Source organism: Passer domesticus, chromosome 6, assembly GCF_036417665.1.
Source record: "Passer domesticus isolate bPasDom1 chromosome 6, bPasDom1.hap1, whole genome shotgun sequence".
Lineage (NCBI taxonomy): Eukaryota > Metazoa > Chordata > Aves > Passeriformes > Passeridae > Passer > Passer domesticus.
Window position 1 is genome coordinate 36,141,611 of NC_087479.1, and position 13,690 is coordinate 36,155,300.

General features: G+C 42.3%; 2 protein-coding genes across 7 annotated transcripts in view; one reads left to right on the forward strand and one right to left on the reverse strand.

Annotated features, from left to right (window-relative positions):
* TMEM62 (transmembrane protein 62) overlaps nt 1-9,732 on the reverse strand; it is a 27,758-nt gene extending 18,026 nt beyond the window's left edge. The window contains exons 1-8 of one of the 3 annotated variants that reach the window (XM_064424529.1): nt 8,982-9,732; nt 5,097-5,208; nt 4,077-4,214; nt 3,006-3,051; nt 1,633-1,774; nt 1,313-1,437; nt 1,058-1,180; nt 14-169 (exon numbers count right to left, since the gene is read on the reverse strand). In XM_064424529.1, coding sequence (XP_064280599.1) covers nt 14-169; nt 1,058-1,180; nt 1,313-1,437; nt 1,633-1,774; nt 3,006-3,051; nt 4,077-4,214; nt 5,097-5,208; nt 8,982-9,143 — 1,004 coding nt within the window. In that variant the 5' untranslated portion in view covers nt 9,144-9,732. Of the gene's footprint in view, nt 1-13; nt 170-1,057; nt 1,181-1,312; nt 1,438-1,632; nt 1,775-3,005; nt 3,052-4,076; nt 4,215-5,096; nt 5,209-8,372; nt 8,848-8,981 lie in introns of those variants that run through there. The other 2 variants (XM_064424530.1, XM_064424532.1) reach the window with 2 other exon arrangements.
* A 2,156-nt stretch (nt 9,733-11,888) lies between these two features.
* Nucleotides 11,889-13,690, forward strand: part of UBR1 (ubiquitin protein ligase E3 component n-recognin 1) — a 60,492-nt gene continuing 58,690 nt past the window's right edge. For 2 of the 4 annotated variants that reach the window (XM_064424514.1, XM_064424515.1), the window contains exon 1: nt 11,889-12,199. In XM_064424514.1, the coding sequence (XP_064280584.1) occupies nt 12,119-12,199 (81 nt within the window). In that variant the 5' untranslated portion in view covers nt 11,889-12,118. Of the gene's footprint in view, nt 12,200-12,591; nt 12,750-13,690 lie in introns of those variants that run through there. The other 2 variants (XM_064424513.1, XM_064424516.1) reach the window with 2 other exon arrangements.

The following is a 13,690-nucleotide window of genomic DNA, read 5'->3' on the forward strand; positions in this document are numbered from 1 at the left end:
CATTACAGGGTACCTGATATGAGTGGAATAAAGAATTTTGACTAGTGGTTCGTGAGTAGAACTGCTGTAAAGGAAGGATTTGGGATTGGTGATGAGAACTACAGGCCACTCTTCAAAGTTAAGATCTGCGAAGCTGAGGAGGTCATGATCAAATGCGAGGATCCTGTATCTATAATGAAAGGAAAAAAATTGTTAAGAAAAACTGCTGTGTGAACAGTTGATTTCCATGCTTCTCAAGTTCCTAAAGAATCTGGCTTTATTTTCCATTTATTCTCTTCTGTAGTTGATCTTATATTTTCCAACTCTGCTATATTAACTCTACAGTTGCTTACCTCTGATGAGGTTAATTTTATTATAAATCATGGAAGCAGTACTCAAAGTTCCAATTGTGAAGATCTATTGAATTTTTCACATTAATCAGAGAGATGAACCTTACATTAAAGAACTCAAATATAATGTACATTTCCACAGTGTCTGTGTAGGTACTCTAGTTCAGGACAATGACAACAGCATGCTCTTCCTCTTTATTCATACCAGTATCTTTCTTTGGAATACTGCAGAATAAAAGCTAATATACTACTATACACTACACATAGCATCAGATGCTTTTTGATATACAAGTAAGGTAACACTTGTCAGGTGGACTATTTCTGTGTCAAGAATTCTAACAGCTACGGCAGAGCATGTGTATTTTGAAGCAGTGATGCTGAATTTTACGACAATTTATTTGTCTAAATTTGAATACTAAACACATATTTAGATGTCCCCTTTTTAGTTTTTAAATATCAAGAATTAATAAAAAAATTATTTAATTTATTATCATACTGTTGGTATGGGGAAAAATCCCAAATGTACACACAAGGCATTTTTTCAAAAGCACTAATAATAATAACCAATCAGGCTGATCTCATGCTTCTTTCAAATTCACCACAAAACATAAAAGGGAATTATTAGGGAAATAATTATATGAAACCATAAAAGGGAAATTATTATATGAAACCTGCCTGCACAGCAGGCAGGTTTCATATAATAATTTCCTCATATGGGCTTTTCTTACCTCCTATTATCCATCCAGTCTCCCAATTCAAGTTCCAGAGTGCCACCACGGTGTTGACTGTGCAAGACTGGCATCAGCCCACCCATTGTATGGAGATGTCCACATAAATAGGCTGTGGCAGAACTAATAAGAATTGTGATTATTTGGGTGGGAAGGAAATATCACTGCAGAAAATTTAAAAGTGAGAGATGAGCATGTGAAGACAGGCAAGAAATGTACTTCATGCTGAAAACATACAGGATAAGAAGATCTTACCTCATTAGTGTTCGTATTCCAGGGGATGGGGAGATGATAGTTGAAGTGGGGTAGTGGCCAAACCAGATAGTATGGTTGCTGTGTAGACTTTCTGTTGCCATCAAAGACAGCTCTGCCATTTGATTCTGAAACAGGCAGGTGACACATCTGTTTTGTTAAATAAATGTCTCACAGGCATTATAACTTAAAAATGTAAACGCCCTTATAGCTGAACACAAAACTTTCAAACAATTTTTCTATATTAAAAAACCCCAAACCTCCAAACAAGCCACTGCAGAAATAAAACAGCCAGCAAAATGAAATGCAAGGACATACAATACCATGTTTAAAATCCCAAAAAAATTATAGGGTCTCTTAGGGCCTGGGCTGAGTGTGGCATCCACGCAGATGAATGAATAGTTCCCAAAAGAGGTAGTGTGGATGTAATGGAAAGAGCCATCTTTATGCCAGGCAGAGTATTTCCTAACAAAATAAGATGGAAATACTGCTGTTAGGAAAGCTTGTAGCCATGACAAACATACATTACTTTCTCTCTTTCCATTGACAACAGGTAATTTCACTATTTCTGACTTATAAAACTGAAGTGCTTTTGATACTTTATGATAGATAGGAATTGTACATATCTTCCACTGGCAAAGACATGACATTTCAACTAACAGTACCACTTAAATTGCTCTGTTAAGGATTAAAATCTGTAAATAAAATTATTATGAGTTAATCTGAGAATCACTAAAATTCATTAAGTTTAGGTTTGGTTTTGTTTTTTTTTTTTTTTTTCTTTTGGGGTGGGCATTTTGTGTGCATTCAGATTTTTTAAATTTGTTTTAGTTTTGTTTTACTCCCTGCATGATTTGCGGAAGCTAAAACATTCCTGAGTTCAGATGATGAGTATAATTTGAGCACAGCCATCCAGAAATCAGTTCATATCCCTGTTCCTCCACCAGTCAGAACTATAAAATTGCCAGAAAGGTTGACCTGAATAGAATATAAGCCAATATATTAAAAACAAGTTTTCAATACTTCTAATGCCATAAAAACCCTTTCAAAATATTTTTAAGTTAGCATTATCTTTATGAATATCATCAGCTTCAACAAAATTCCTTCCTTTCTCCCACTTTGAGACTAAACAATGTGTTACTAATGTGTAACAGTTGATTCATCCTCTGCTAATGCTGTGAACATACAATAGGAACCTATGTTTTTGTGTAAAAATATTTTATTTCAATACAACCCACTGCACTCTTTAATTTTAATGCATAATGAACACCAGAATGTGGTGCTGAATAACTGTTTTTCCTAGCATCTATTTTTGTTTCTGCAAACAATTTTTATCATTTTAATATTATAAAATATATTTGTATTTTTATATATTGAAAAAACAACTCCATTTCACTCTTCCATCTTCTCTCTCCTAGAGTGTGACTGAAAATTTTGTAGACATTGACAGATACAACACACTCAATTACAAAACACAAAAGGGTAAGAGATAAGAGATCTGCACAAAGAATTCTCTATTTTCTCAATCAATTCTGCTCTACTAACTGACAATGCAAAAAGACAGAGGGAATAGTAGATATGATCCTGGGCTATAGGAAAGTCAGTGAAAAAGCATATATGTGATAACTGAAAACAGAATATTGTTTAGTGAATTTGACCTTGAATATAGCTGCATCTGTATGATAAATAAAAGTACCTGTAATAATTCTGACCACTATCCAGGCGTGGAATGTTGAATGAATCTGTAAGGGAGTAAAAAAGGAAATAAGGAAACTTATTGATCCTTGGCCCTGTATCTAACTGGGTAATGTTGAGATAAAGCAGTCTCAGCAGGTGCTGAAGAGCTACTTTTCAAAAAATGCATGACTGACAAGCAGACTAACTGAGCAGAGGAGACATTATATACTCATTGCAGTTAAATAGCAATAGTTTTCTCATTCAAGTTTCAATTCAAAGATAAAGGCATTGTGGGAATGTAAATTGTTATTTAGCAGCCAAAAATGAAATCTGTCTCCATTTTGACCACAGAACTTTTCAAGAGCTTTTATGGACTGGTTGCATGCTCTGTAAGTAAGACTTAACTCATTCATGTAAAATGAAGTAGCCGTGGCATCTCATCTAGAGAATAGCATGTGTAGAACAGACATCAGCTTGGCAAAGTCTGTACTGCAACAGTTCCACTTCTCCATTAATGCTGCTAACAGAAGCCTAACAGGAAAATGAGTATATATGACAAAGCTTGCACTTTTTTCCCCCCAGGGCAGCTTCCTGTATAGTCTGTTTATACGATTGTCAGCTTGTGTTTGAATGCTTACAGTTTGGCAACAGCTGATGGATCTAAACTCCCATGACTCCCTTCTATTCAAAAGAAACCAAATTTCCTTTAGCTGCTGGATATGTGACACCTTTTAAACTTAAACCTGTGAGGTGGAAGTCTATAAAAAGTAAATTGAAACCATTTCTTCAGTATGGTAAGATTACAGTTTGCCCTTCCATTAAATAATGTGGTATATAAAATAATGATGTGGAAACTAATATCTGAAGTCATGTTCAACCACTTGCCAGGTAAAAGACTCTTACTCCTCTGGTACTAAAACTCACTCTACTAAGAGCTTGTAAACAAAGTGTGTCCCTCAGCAGACATGTGGATGGCAAGCCTTTCTCCTGATTCATGAATACTAACACACTAGTGAGTACTAACATTTTACCTTTATATTCTGTGATCTGCAGTCACAGGAAAGACAGAAAAGTTTCATTTCCTTCTTACCATGATTCCCTTTGATGTCTATCCACTTGGTTTTTTCCATGACCCTTGATCTCTTCAGGATTGACTGATAAGTTTTCCACTCGTCTTCTACCTGCTCAGATCCCAGTTTATCTCTTGTCTTAGCATCTGTCAGATCACCTGATAGTGTACAAAGGTGAGATATCACTAGAGGCCTACACAGTTTATAAAAATACTGTAACTAGACAAGCATGCCATCCCTGCCTCCAAGTCTAAGTGGCTGCAGGCCTGGGTGCAATCTGCAGTTTCTGTATCTGGTCCACAACATCAGGGTAAACACCTTCTAAAGCAGATTCAGCAGCCTCATTAGACATCTCTTTACAATATCACTGCAGCACTTTCACCAATTAGGTAATAACTCTGTAGAAACAAAACTCCAGGTCTAGCATTAAGATTACAAAGCCTTGCATACAGTAACGGCTCAAAGTCATTTCGATTTTTTTTGTCAAAACTTAATCTATTTCAATAGCAAGCTGTCAAATGAAGTGGTAAGCCTTATTTCACCTCTCTTGGTATGATATGTTCAATGGAAACCAGCAATAAAATCTTACATTAATTCACAGGTGAATTTCATACAAATGAGCAGGGATGGTTCTGAGAGAGGAACTGCATCCTAGTGGCTAACCACAGACATTGCTCCCTTCTGTAATTTCAAACACAAAGAATGTAGAATCATGACCAGGACATGAAGAAAGGCAGCTGCTAGCAAGGGCTAAGATGCAGCAACACCTATTGGGAAAACATTAGCTATCTTGTGTGATTGTGTCTGTTACATAGAACACACTAAACTCCCTGAAGAAACTGAACGCTGAAGAAAATAATAATAATGCCCTTGTTGAGAAATTATTCTTTTCAGCTTCTAGCAGTCTTCCTTCAGCTGCAATTCAATTTCCATTGCTTAAGATATGTTTAAAGTTCTGCCTTGAGATCCTAGAATTTTGCCTATTTGCTGTTCCTTTGACAGCGCACTCAACAGGAAATTCACACTTTTCCACTGCTTACCTGTTGCTAGAACAAGTGCTGGCTGAATTACATCAATTGTTTCAGAACAGAATTTTTCGAAGTCAGGAGCTCGTTTGGGATCCCGAAATTTGCTGATATGAATATCTGACACCTGCAAAACAGAAGAGTGAAACACTGCCCCAAGTAGAGGGTTATTGCTAGCCAGGTTCTTCTGCAAAGCCAAGCATGCACAAGAATGCAATGTAAGAGCAGTCACAGTGACTCATGTCAGTCTAAGGGATACAGGGAGAAACAGAAGTGGGTGACCAGGGGAGAAGGAAAGTAGAACAAGCAAATGATATTGCAACTCTAACCCCTAAAATCACATTTACATCAAGAAAATTTCCTTAAAACTAAGAGCAGACAAAAGTATGAGGAAAAACTTAGGTATCCACAGTAAATTGTGATGACTGCAAGTGACCTTTGCCTTTCAAATTCTGGGAGTTTCTGTGCAATGCAGTGGTTTTGCTGCAAGTAAGACTACAAACTAGTTCTGCAAAGCAATAGGTTAAAGCTACCTAGAACTTGAAATGTACTGAAAATTTATTTTGTATCTGGTGTGACATTTCCAGTAGCTGAGTGGAAGAATTTTTAACATTCTATCCAAGCATTTTAATGGATCAAACAAGTGTGTTTAGATCCCATTCCATGTGCCTTCAAGAAGGCAAAGATTGCCTAAGAAAGGATGATATGACTTGTATATAACTGTAGAAGATGATGTTAATTTCTGAGTCAGTCAAAGCCCTCACATCAGAAGAGCAGTTTGGGGAGAATAAGAAAAGTAAGATTTTTCTATTTTTTTACATTGTAGCTTTTCAGTACTGTACAAAAAAACCAAACCCTTGTGTGAATGGTTTCAATTCCACTTTCCATTCTACTTCAGTCAATCAATTAATTAATTGTCCTCCTTGGTTCGAACAAATGGTATTTGATGCTCAAAAAGCAGTAAACAAATGCTCACCTGACAATATCACTTGGAAAGAAAAACATTAACTTCTACATTCAGATTAATAAACATGTTCTTGTAAAGTTTGTAGTTTTTGAAAAATCTAGATAAAATATCTTGGAGAAAAATTATTTACTTCTACTTATTCAATCATCTGTATATGAAGAAAATATTACCTGAATACAGTTTTTAAATTCTGATTAGGAAAACTCCCCATTTGGAATTACGTGGAATTTTTGCCTAGATCAGAATTGCATGCTAAAAAAGGCAAACACTTTTAAATATAACTTTAACTTCACTTTCTTTGATGCATTCAAACTAGTGTGAAGCAAAGAGCACAGCAAAACTACCTCAGTACATCAAACCTCATTTAATCATTGACAAGGATACAACTGGTTTTGCTTCTTTTCAGCCTGTGGATTTGCAATTAATTTATTTCAGCAATCAAACAGAGAAAATCAAAACTTCTAGTTTCCATTCTTGAGGGAAAAAGTCTTACAAAAAACCTTACTCATGTTCTACCAGTAACTACAGCAAATGTAAATTTCGAACCCTACAGCAGAGAGTGGCTCGGGAGCCTGATTTCCTACAGTGACCTCCCCACTCTCCTTCCCCATGGGTTTAAGATTTTTAAAAAGGTTCAACTTGTCATTTCTAAGAGTTACAGTGTCCCGGGACTTCTGAGAGCTGGGACTAAGTTTCTCTCATCACTAACAGCCATGACATTTGAAGATCTCAGAAGTAGAGCTTCTTCCTTTTTTTTTTTAAATTTTAAATTAATTTCAGATTATATCCCACTAAAAAGACAGTGGGCAAGATGAAAAGCTTGTAATGCTCTTATTTACTTGCCAAAATGTAGGTGAAAGCCCATTTGCTGCTTTCCCCCCTCCCTCTGACTGATGTGGATACTTGGCCTCTCATTGCATCATAGGCAGTTACTTTCATTAAAATGGGTTGAAAGAGATTTAGGAGTGAGGAGAAATCATCAACATTCCTTATCTAGCAAAGATGTGGTTCAGGAGAGGCAGGCGTTAACGAGGGAGAATTACAAGGTCTAGAGCAACAGTAGAATGCTTTCAGCTTCCAGAAACAGGAGAAATAATTATATGCTTGTCAAATACTGAGCTAGAGTGTCTATTTGGCAGTGAGTAAGAAAGGAAATTCTGCTACAATAAAAGTGGATGAGCCATTACTAGAAGACTAAAGTAGAAAGACTGTGATTTAGTTCCTTTAAGAAGAGATAGTCCTGTGTCTGGGAAGAAGAACGAGGCAGGAACTGCTGGGGGCAGAACTGACTATCTTGAGCTCTATTCAGTGACCTAGGCTAGACCTATGGATCCACCAGGGAGCCCGAAGCCTGTTTCCCATAATATCACCAGGCACAAGGCTGGATTTGGTGCTCAATTAGTTTCCAAGTTAGGTCAATGATAAAGCAGCTGTTAAAGGGCACATCTGAAAGAGAACATAACCACTTGAAAGTAAAGCCAAGTCTCAAATTAGCTGTGCTGTGACTTATCCTTGGGAGAACTCCACTTGATGTGACACAACCAGAGAGAACACAGCAAGAGAAACATGGCCTGTGCATGCTGCTTGTCAGTATAGCTCTGCAGCTGCTATATGCTGCTGTATCTGACTCTTCACAAGACAGCAGCTCAGGACAGGGGCTTTCCTTATGTTATTTCAAGTGTATCTCTTGATACTTGTACTCTGCAGTAAAAATAAGCCTTAAGACACTTAAGGAAAAATTACTGAAAAAAAATTACACCACCAATTAGAGAGAACCAAAGACTTATATATGCCAGTTTGTCCACTAAGAGCACTGCCTGCAGCTAATAAAGTCAGGCAAAGTGTTCTTGAGATTGAGAATGAAAACAAAACAGTAAAAGCAGCTATTTGTTAGAAGGAAATGCACAGCAGTCCCTGGGACATCTCAGCCACAGATTAACTACAAATATGTAAACACTTTTGTGGCTAGTTCTACACTCAGTGCTTTGGGAATGCTCTGGGGAGAAGAGTCACAGAAGCAGCCACAGAAGCCCTAAGACGTGACAATTTGCTTCCAGGACTATGCCAGGTCAACTTGGATTTTATGTTTAACGTGGAAACAAAGCTGTGTATATTTAACCTTCTGAATACTGGCATAGTACCTTCTACCCCTATAAATCAGTAAAGCTATTTAGCTATTTTCTCAGCCACACAACTTTTCTGAGATTTTGGATGGGGAAAGGGACATGCAGAGCCTGCATTTCTGTGCAGGATATTAGATAATACCGCATCAGGTACTGATGCACTATATAGGGTAGTGTAATAATTAGGTGATTTTTAATTACCTGCTTCCACTACACACATCTGTCTGTGTGATAAGGAAACGTCTCTGTGCAACCATCCAGGAGCCGCTCTGGCAGCCACACACCACCCGCGAGCGAGGCCCCTTCACAGCTACACCTGACGCACTCACAGCCAGAGCAGCTTTCCAGGCTTCCCACAGTAGGGTCTCAGTCTTCGGGACGATTAAAATAATTTAGTCTTGGTGCAGTAATTAACAAAATAACAGTTTGACTTGGGTACCTCTAAGAAGGTGCCCCAAAGAAAGGAATCCCTGGGCTTTTATACCCTCACAGTCTGAGAGCAAGCAAGTCTGGGGGTCATGGGCTCCTGCCGTCTCTGAGTGTCGCTCTCCTGGCCGAGCCACAGGTCCCCGTGCCTGTGCTCTTCGCTGTGTCAAGGATTTCACAGGTCCCGGCCTTTCGCCTCGGGCTCCCGCCCCCCGGAGCTCAGCCTGCCCCTTGCCCTGCAGCTGCACATCGAGCTGCCGGCACTGAACATGTTCCTCAGCGCGACCTTCCGCGCAGCCTGCCCAGACGCCTGTAGCCTGGGCTTGGCTGCCGCCTCCGCCGTGCCCGCGCCCGGCCGCCCCTCGCGCGCCCGGCCCCGCTCACCTGCACGACCCAGAGCAGGCTGGCGGCGGCCGCGCCGGGCGCGGGCTGCGGGGCCCAGCGGCGGCGCTGCCCGGGGGCCGGCGGCGCCCCCGGCGGCCCGTACCAGTCCAGCAGCAGCGCCACGGCGGCCGCCGCCAGCAGCCCCGCCGCCAGCCCCAGCATCCCGCGCCGCGCCGCCACCGCGCCCGCCCCGGGCGAGCCCTGCGCCGCCAGCCCCGGCACTTCCGCGTCCACCTCCCCGGCCGCCGATGGGCGCGGAGGCCCGATGCCAGCGGGGCCGGGGGTGGGGCGCTCCCCTTGTGATGGAGGTTTTATCCGGCTCTCCCCCCGCTGCCTGGGCCCTGAACGGTCCCGCTTTCCCCTCGGGCCGCAGGGGCGCCTGGAAGTGCCTAGGTTAAAGCAGAACGAAACCCAGGCGTACGAAGAGATCCGTGTCTCGTCTTGCTTCCTTACAAATACAGCATGTAAACTTTCGCTTTTTCTCCTGACGGTATTGTAATTCTACCATCTCGGAAATCTAGGCAGTTGACCTATTTTGCTCCTGACAGAATTTTTGAATATGTTTTATATATAGTATGGTATTTTGAATATGTTTCATATATATGTGCACACACCATTGAAAACCTTTCTACAGCAACTGCACAGTTTCATAATTGCTAAGTTATTCTTTGCTATCAACTCAGTTTATTAATTGCTGCCCATTTACTGTTGAAATTTTTTCTTTCCATCTTAAGTATGAGTTTAGGTGAAAAAGCTGCTCTCACTTCACATCACTCTTTGTTATTTAACATAATATTCTCAAACAATTTCAGGTATTAGAAGTTTCTAATTCAATATTGTTTAATTGTAATTATATTTTCTCATATAATTTGTCATAGGACAAATATTTATTTTTTAGTATTTATAATTATTAGCATTTATTGATCAAGAAAAAACATTTTTCAGATCAATTAGACTGCATTAATAAAAGATACATCTTATTTGATGTTCTTCATAATTTAGTTACTCTTTTGCAGGACTTCATGTATGTTTGCTTTGGTTTTTTTCAGCTGCCTTTCATCTTGCTTATGTATTCTTCCCCTCCCAAAAACACCCTGAAAAAAGTTTCTAAATAAACATGAATCAGCAATCCTGTTAATCTTCAGGAGTAATCTTGAGAACTGGGGCTTGCTCACTTTCTTCCTGAAGCACTACCACTTTCTTTTAGCTCTAGCAAGGCTGTCAAGCATTTTGTCTGTATTAAAATTGATCTGAATCCCTGTTTTGTTCTTCTTTCTTTTATTACTGTAGTATCCATGGAGATCTTGGTGGCTTGTGCCATTTCTGCCTGGGCAATGGTGCCAACTTGTTTTTTTAAGAGGTTTGCTGACACTTTCTTTGCTATCTCTCAGCGCATGCAGTTTCCAATTGTTTTTTTTAATAATAATTTTTAAAAATAAGTCTAACAGTAAGTCTTGTTCAATCAAAGCAGTTGATTTACATTAGCATAACTTCTAGAACTCCCACAGTAAAGCAAACCCACACTGCTAGTTAGGTGAAAGAGGTGGCCAGGCAAGCTGCTTGACTGGGCTGCAGGGAGCCCTCCTGCTGCTTGACTGGGTTTGTTGCTGTCCTGGAATTCTGCCTTGCTTCTCTTGCTCGACTACATTGGAAGCTGGATTATACCATTGCTAGTGTTGATGCCAAAACAGGTGGAGGACTCCAGTAATTACAATCCAAACTTGGTTGTTGTGCAAACAACACTTCTGGTTAGCGGGCAGCTGTGCTATTGAAAAGGACTGGGTACAGCAATACAGACAGACAGAACGAGATGAAATTGTTAATTGTCTCATGGCAAAATTCACTTTGTGTTTTTTACACCTCATACTTAAACCTGTCTCAGTGATGCTGTTTTTAAGTGACAGATTTCAGTAATATAAAAAAGTCTGCAGGACTTCTTAATAAGAAGATGACCAGTAGCTATGGCAGAGGAGCTACATTCAGATATAAGAGAAGATAGAAGAACTTTGAGAGTACCTGTGGCTGGGTGCATTGCAAAAAAAAATTCATTTAATATACCTGAAAAGATCACCTGTAAACTTTATCCCATTCATACTGATAACTGAAGAAAGTGGAAAAGCTGCTTGGAGGCTTGGAACTGGAAGACTGCAGTGGGATGAGACAGTCTTCCCAATATCCAAGATATCAGGCATTCGGTATGGACCCCAAGATGCAATGCTATGGCTATTTGTTTATTAGGACAGCCTTAGGAAGGTGCAAACACAGGGGATTGTGCAACTGGACTGCAACAATCTGGAAAACTTCCAGCAATGCATAGGCTGTGTTTGTCATATATCAATCAAGATCCTAAATGCCCTAATCTGCCAAATCTACTAAGCACCCAGAACAGTAATGATATGCTGTTGGAAGGAGCTGTGGAGGAAAAAGCTTGATCTTGGAGATCTTTTGGTCTTTAGGCATGTAACTAAAGCCACTGTTGCCAAGTTAATAAAATTTCACCATTTGCTTAGCCGGCGTGGGAGCCACACAGAAGTGGTGTGACTTTGCACCTGTGTAGATGAAGTTACTTGTGCCATTATCTTGCTAGCAATGGGATGAGGGGACATGTCCCCTGCATCGCGGGAGGCTTACATTAGATATTAGGAGGAATTTCTTCACCGAAAGGGTGATTAAACATTGGAGTGGGCTGTCCAGGGAGGTGGAGTCAATGTCCTGGAGATGGTTAAGGAAAGACTGGACGTGACACCCAGTGCCACGGGCTGGATGATGAGGTGGTGTTCGGTCGTAGCTTGGACTCGATGATCTCAGACGACTTTTCCAGCCTAATTGATTCTGTGACTCCGTGCCTCCGTAATGCAGGGCGCGAAGCGCACACGCAGACGGTCGGGTTTAGGAGCCTGCACAGGAGCTCCATCCCCGCAGCTCGGCGCACAGGATCAGCACGAGCCCCGCGTGCCGGCCGTCCCGAGAGCCGCGGCCGGGCCTTGCTGCGGCCTCCCGCAGGCGGCGCTGCCGAGGCGGCGCGCGGCGGCGGCTGCGCGCGGGGCGGGCCCTGTGCTGCGGGCGCAGCGCCCGGTGACGGCGCCGGCTCCTTCCGGGCCGTGACGGCGCCGCCGGCCGCGTCCCTCGCTCTCAAAATGGCGGACGGAGCCGACAGAGGTCCCGCGGCGGGAGCGGCGGGCGGCCGGGCCCCCGCGCAGGCCCCGGAGCGAGCTATGGTGAGGCTGCAGACCGGCGCCGCGCCGCGGTTCCCTTTGCCCGCCTCGGGGACAGCCCGTGCCCTGCCCGCGCTGCCGCCCCGCCGCTCGGCCGAGCGGGGCTGGCTGTCCGCGGCTGCCGTGCGGCGCAGTAAAGGGCCGGGACGCGCCGCTCTGCACCCGCCGCGGCCAGCGGGAGGCGGCGGCCGCAGCCGGGGCGGGCCTGGGCGTTGGGGCCGCGGCGGGCGGCCCGGTGCCCCGCGCCGGCGGCGGGCGCGGCTGCGCTCCCGCTCCGGGGGCCTGCGCTCGCTGCGGCTCCGCGGCTCGCCGCCTCTGCCCCGGGAGCGGGGAGCCAGCCCTGCCCCGGGCCCGGCCAGCCGCTGTCACGGGCCCGCGGGGAAGCGGTTTGTCTCAGTTCCCCGCAGCCTCTCTCAGCCCCTGTCCCGGGTCTTCAGTTGACACTTAATGACGGAATTGAGTGACATCAAACTTTGGAAAGCTTCAGAGACGGTCCTTTAAACGTTGGAGTGCATATTGCATCTTTAACCAGAGTCCTTTACCTTTCTTAAAGGTGACTCTACTGTGGAACAAAAAAGGCTGCGTAACAAATTACTGTTCTGCAGTTTGGAGCAGCAAATAGTATAATTTAGAAAGAACATAGGAAACAGTTGTTTGTTGAACATAACTATTGTTTCTTTTTTCGTTCTGCAAAATAATTGTCTAGGGATTTAGCATTTTGTTATTGAACACAATTTGGTGTTGACCCTGTCTAGTGGTACCATGTAAGTGCCTTCTGTGATTTCCTCCACAAATTTGTGTAGTGATTACTATGTCTGAAACACTTTATCTAGAGGAGTTTAAAACCTAAAGGCTGACAACTTAAGGAAGGAAGGCAGATGGATGTGTATGAGGCACTTTACATTTTATGTTCTATTTTCTGTAACAGTCTGCTCACATAGTATAGTTTTGAAGCTGTTGATTGCTGGTGTTTAAAAGCTGGGTGCTGGCAAGACTGTAGAATTGCTACTTTTTACATGATGCTACACACCACTAATAAAAGTAGAAAGCTGTTTACTCATGGAACTTGTCTTGCATGTGGCAGCACTAAGCCAACAACCATTATTCCTTGTACTCTTCTCAGAATTTTAAGTATCTGCAAATCATTAGAAATGGCTCTTTAGTCACAGACTTCATTCTTAAGTGCTGTATATTTCTGTAACTGAAGCAGGCCTATGTGTGGCTTTTTTTAAAATCAGGAACAACTTGATTTTAGACTAGGAGAAACGTGATTTGATTGCATAGTGTCAAAAAGTGCAGCCCAAGACAAGCGATTTCTTAAGCCTGTGAGCTGTGCCTAAAGTCAGTGGTACTAAGGGTAATAGTGGCAATCAGCAGCAAAGCAATGCAATCAACCTTTCATTAATTAGGGACATTAGAGGTTGAGTTAGCCCAAGCAATCCATACAGCTGGTAATAGTGGTATTGTGAAAAAATAGGACAGAGTTGTTGAAGA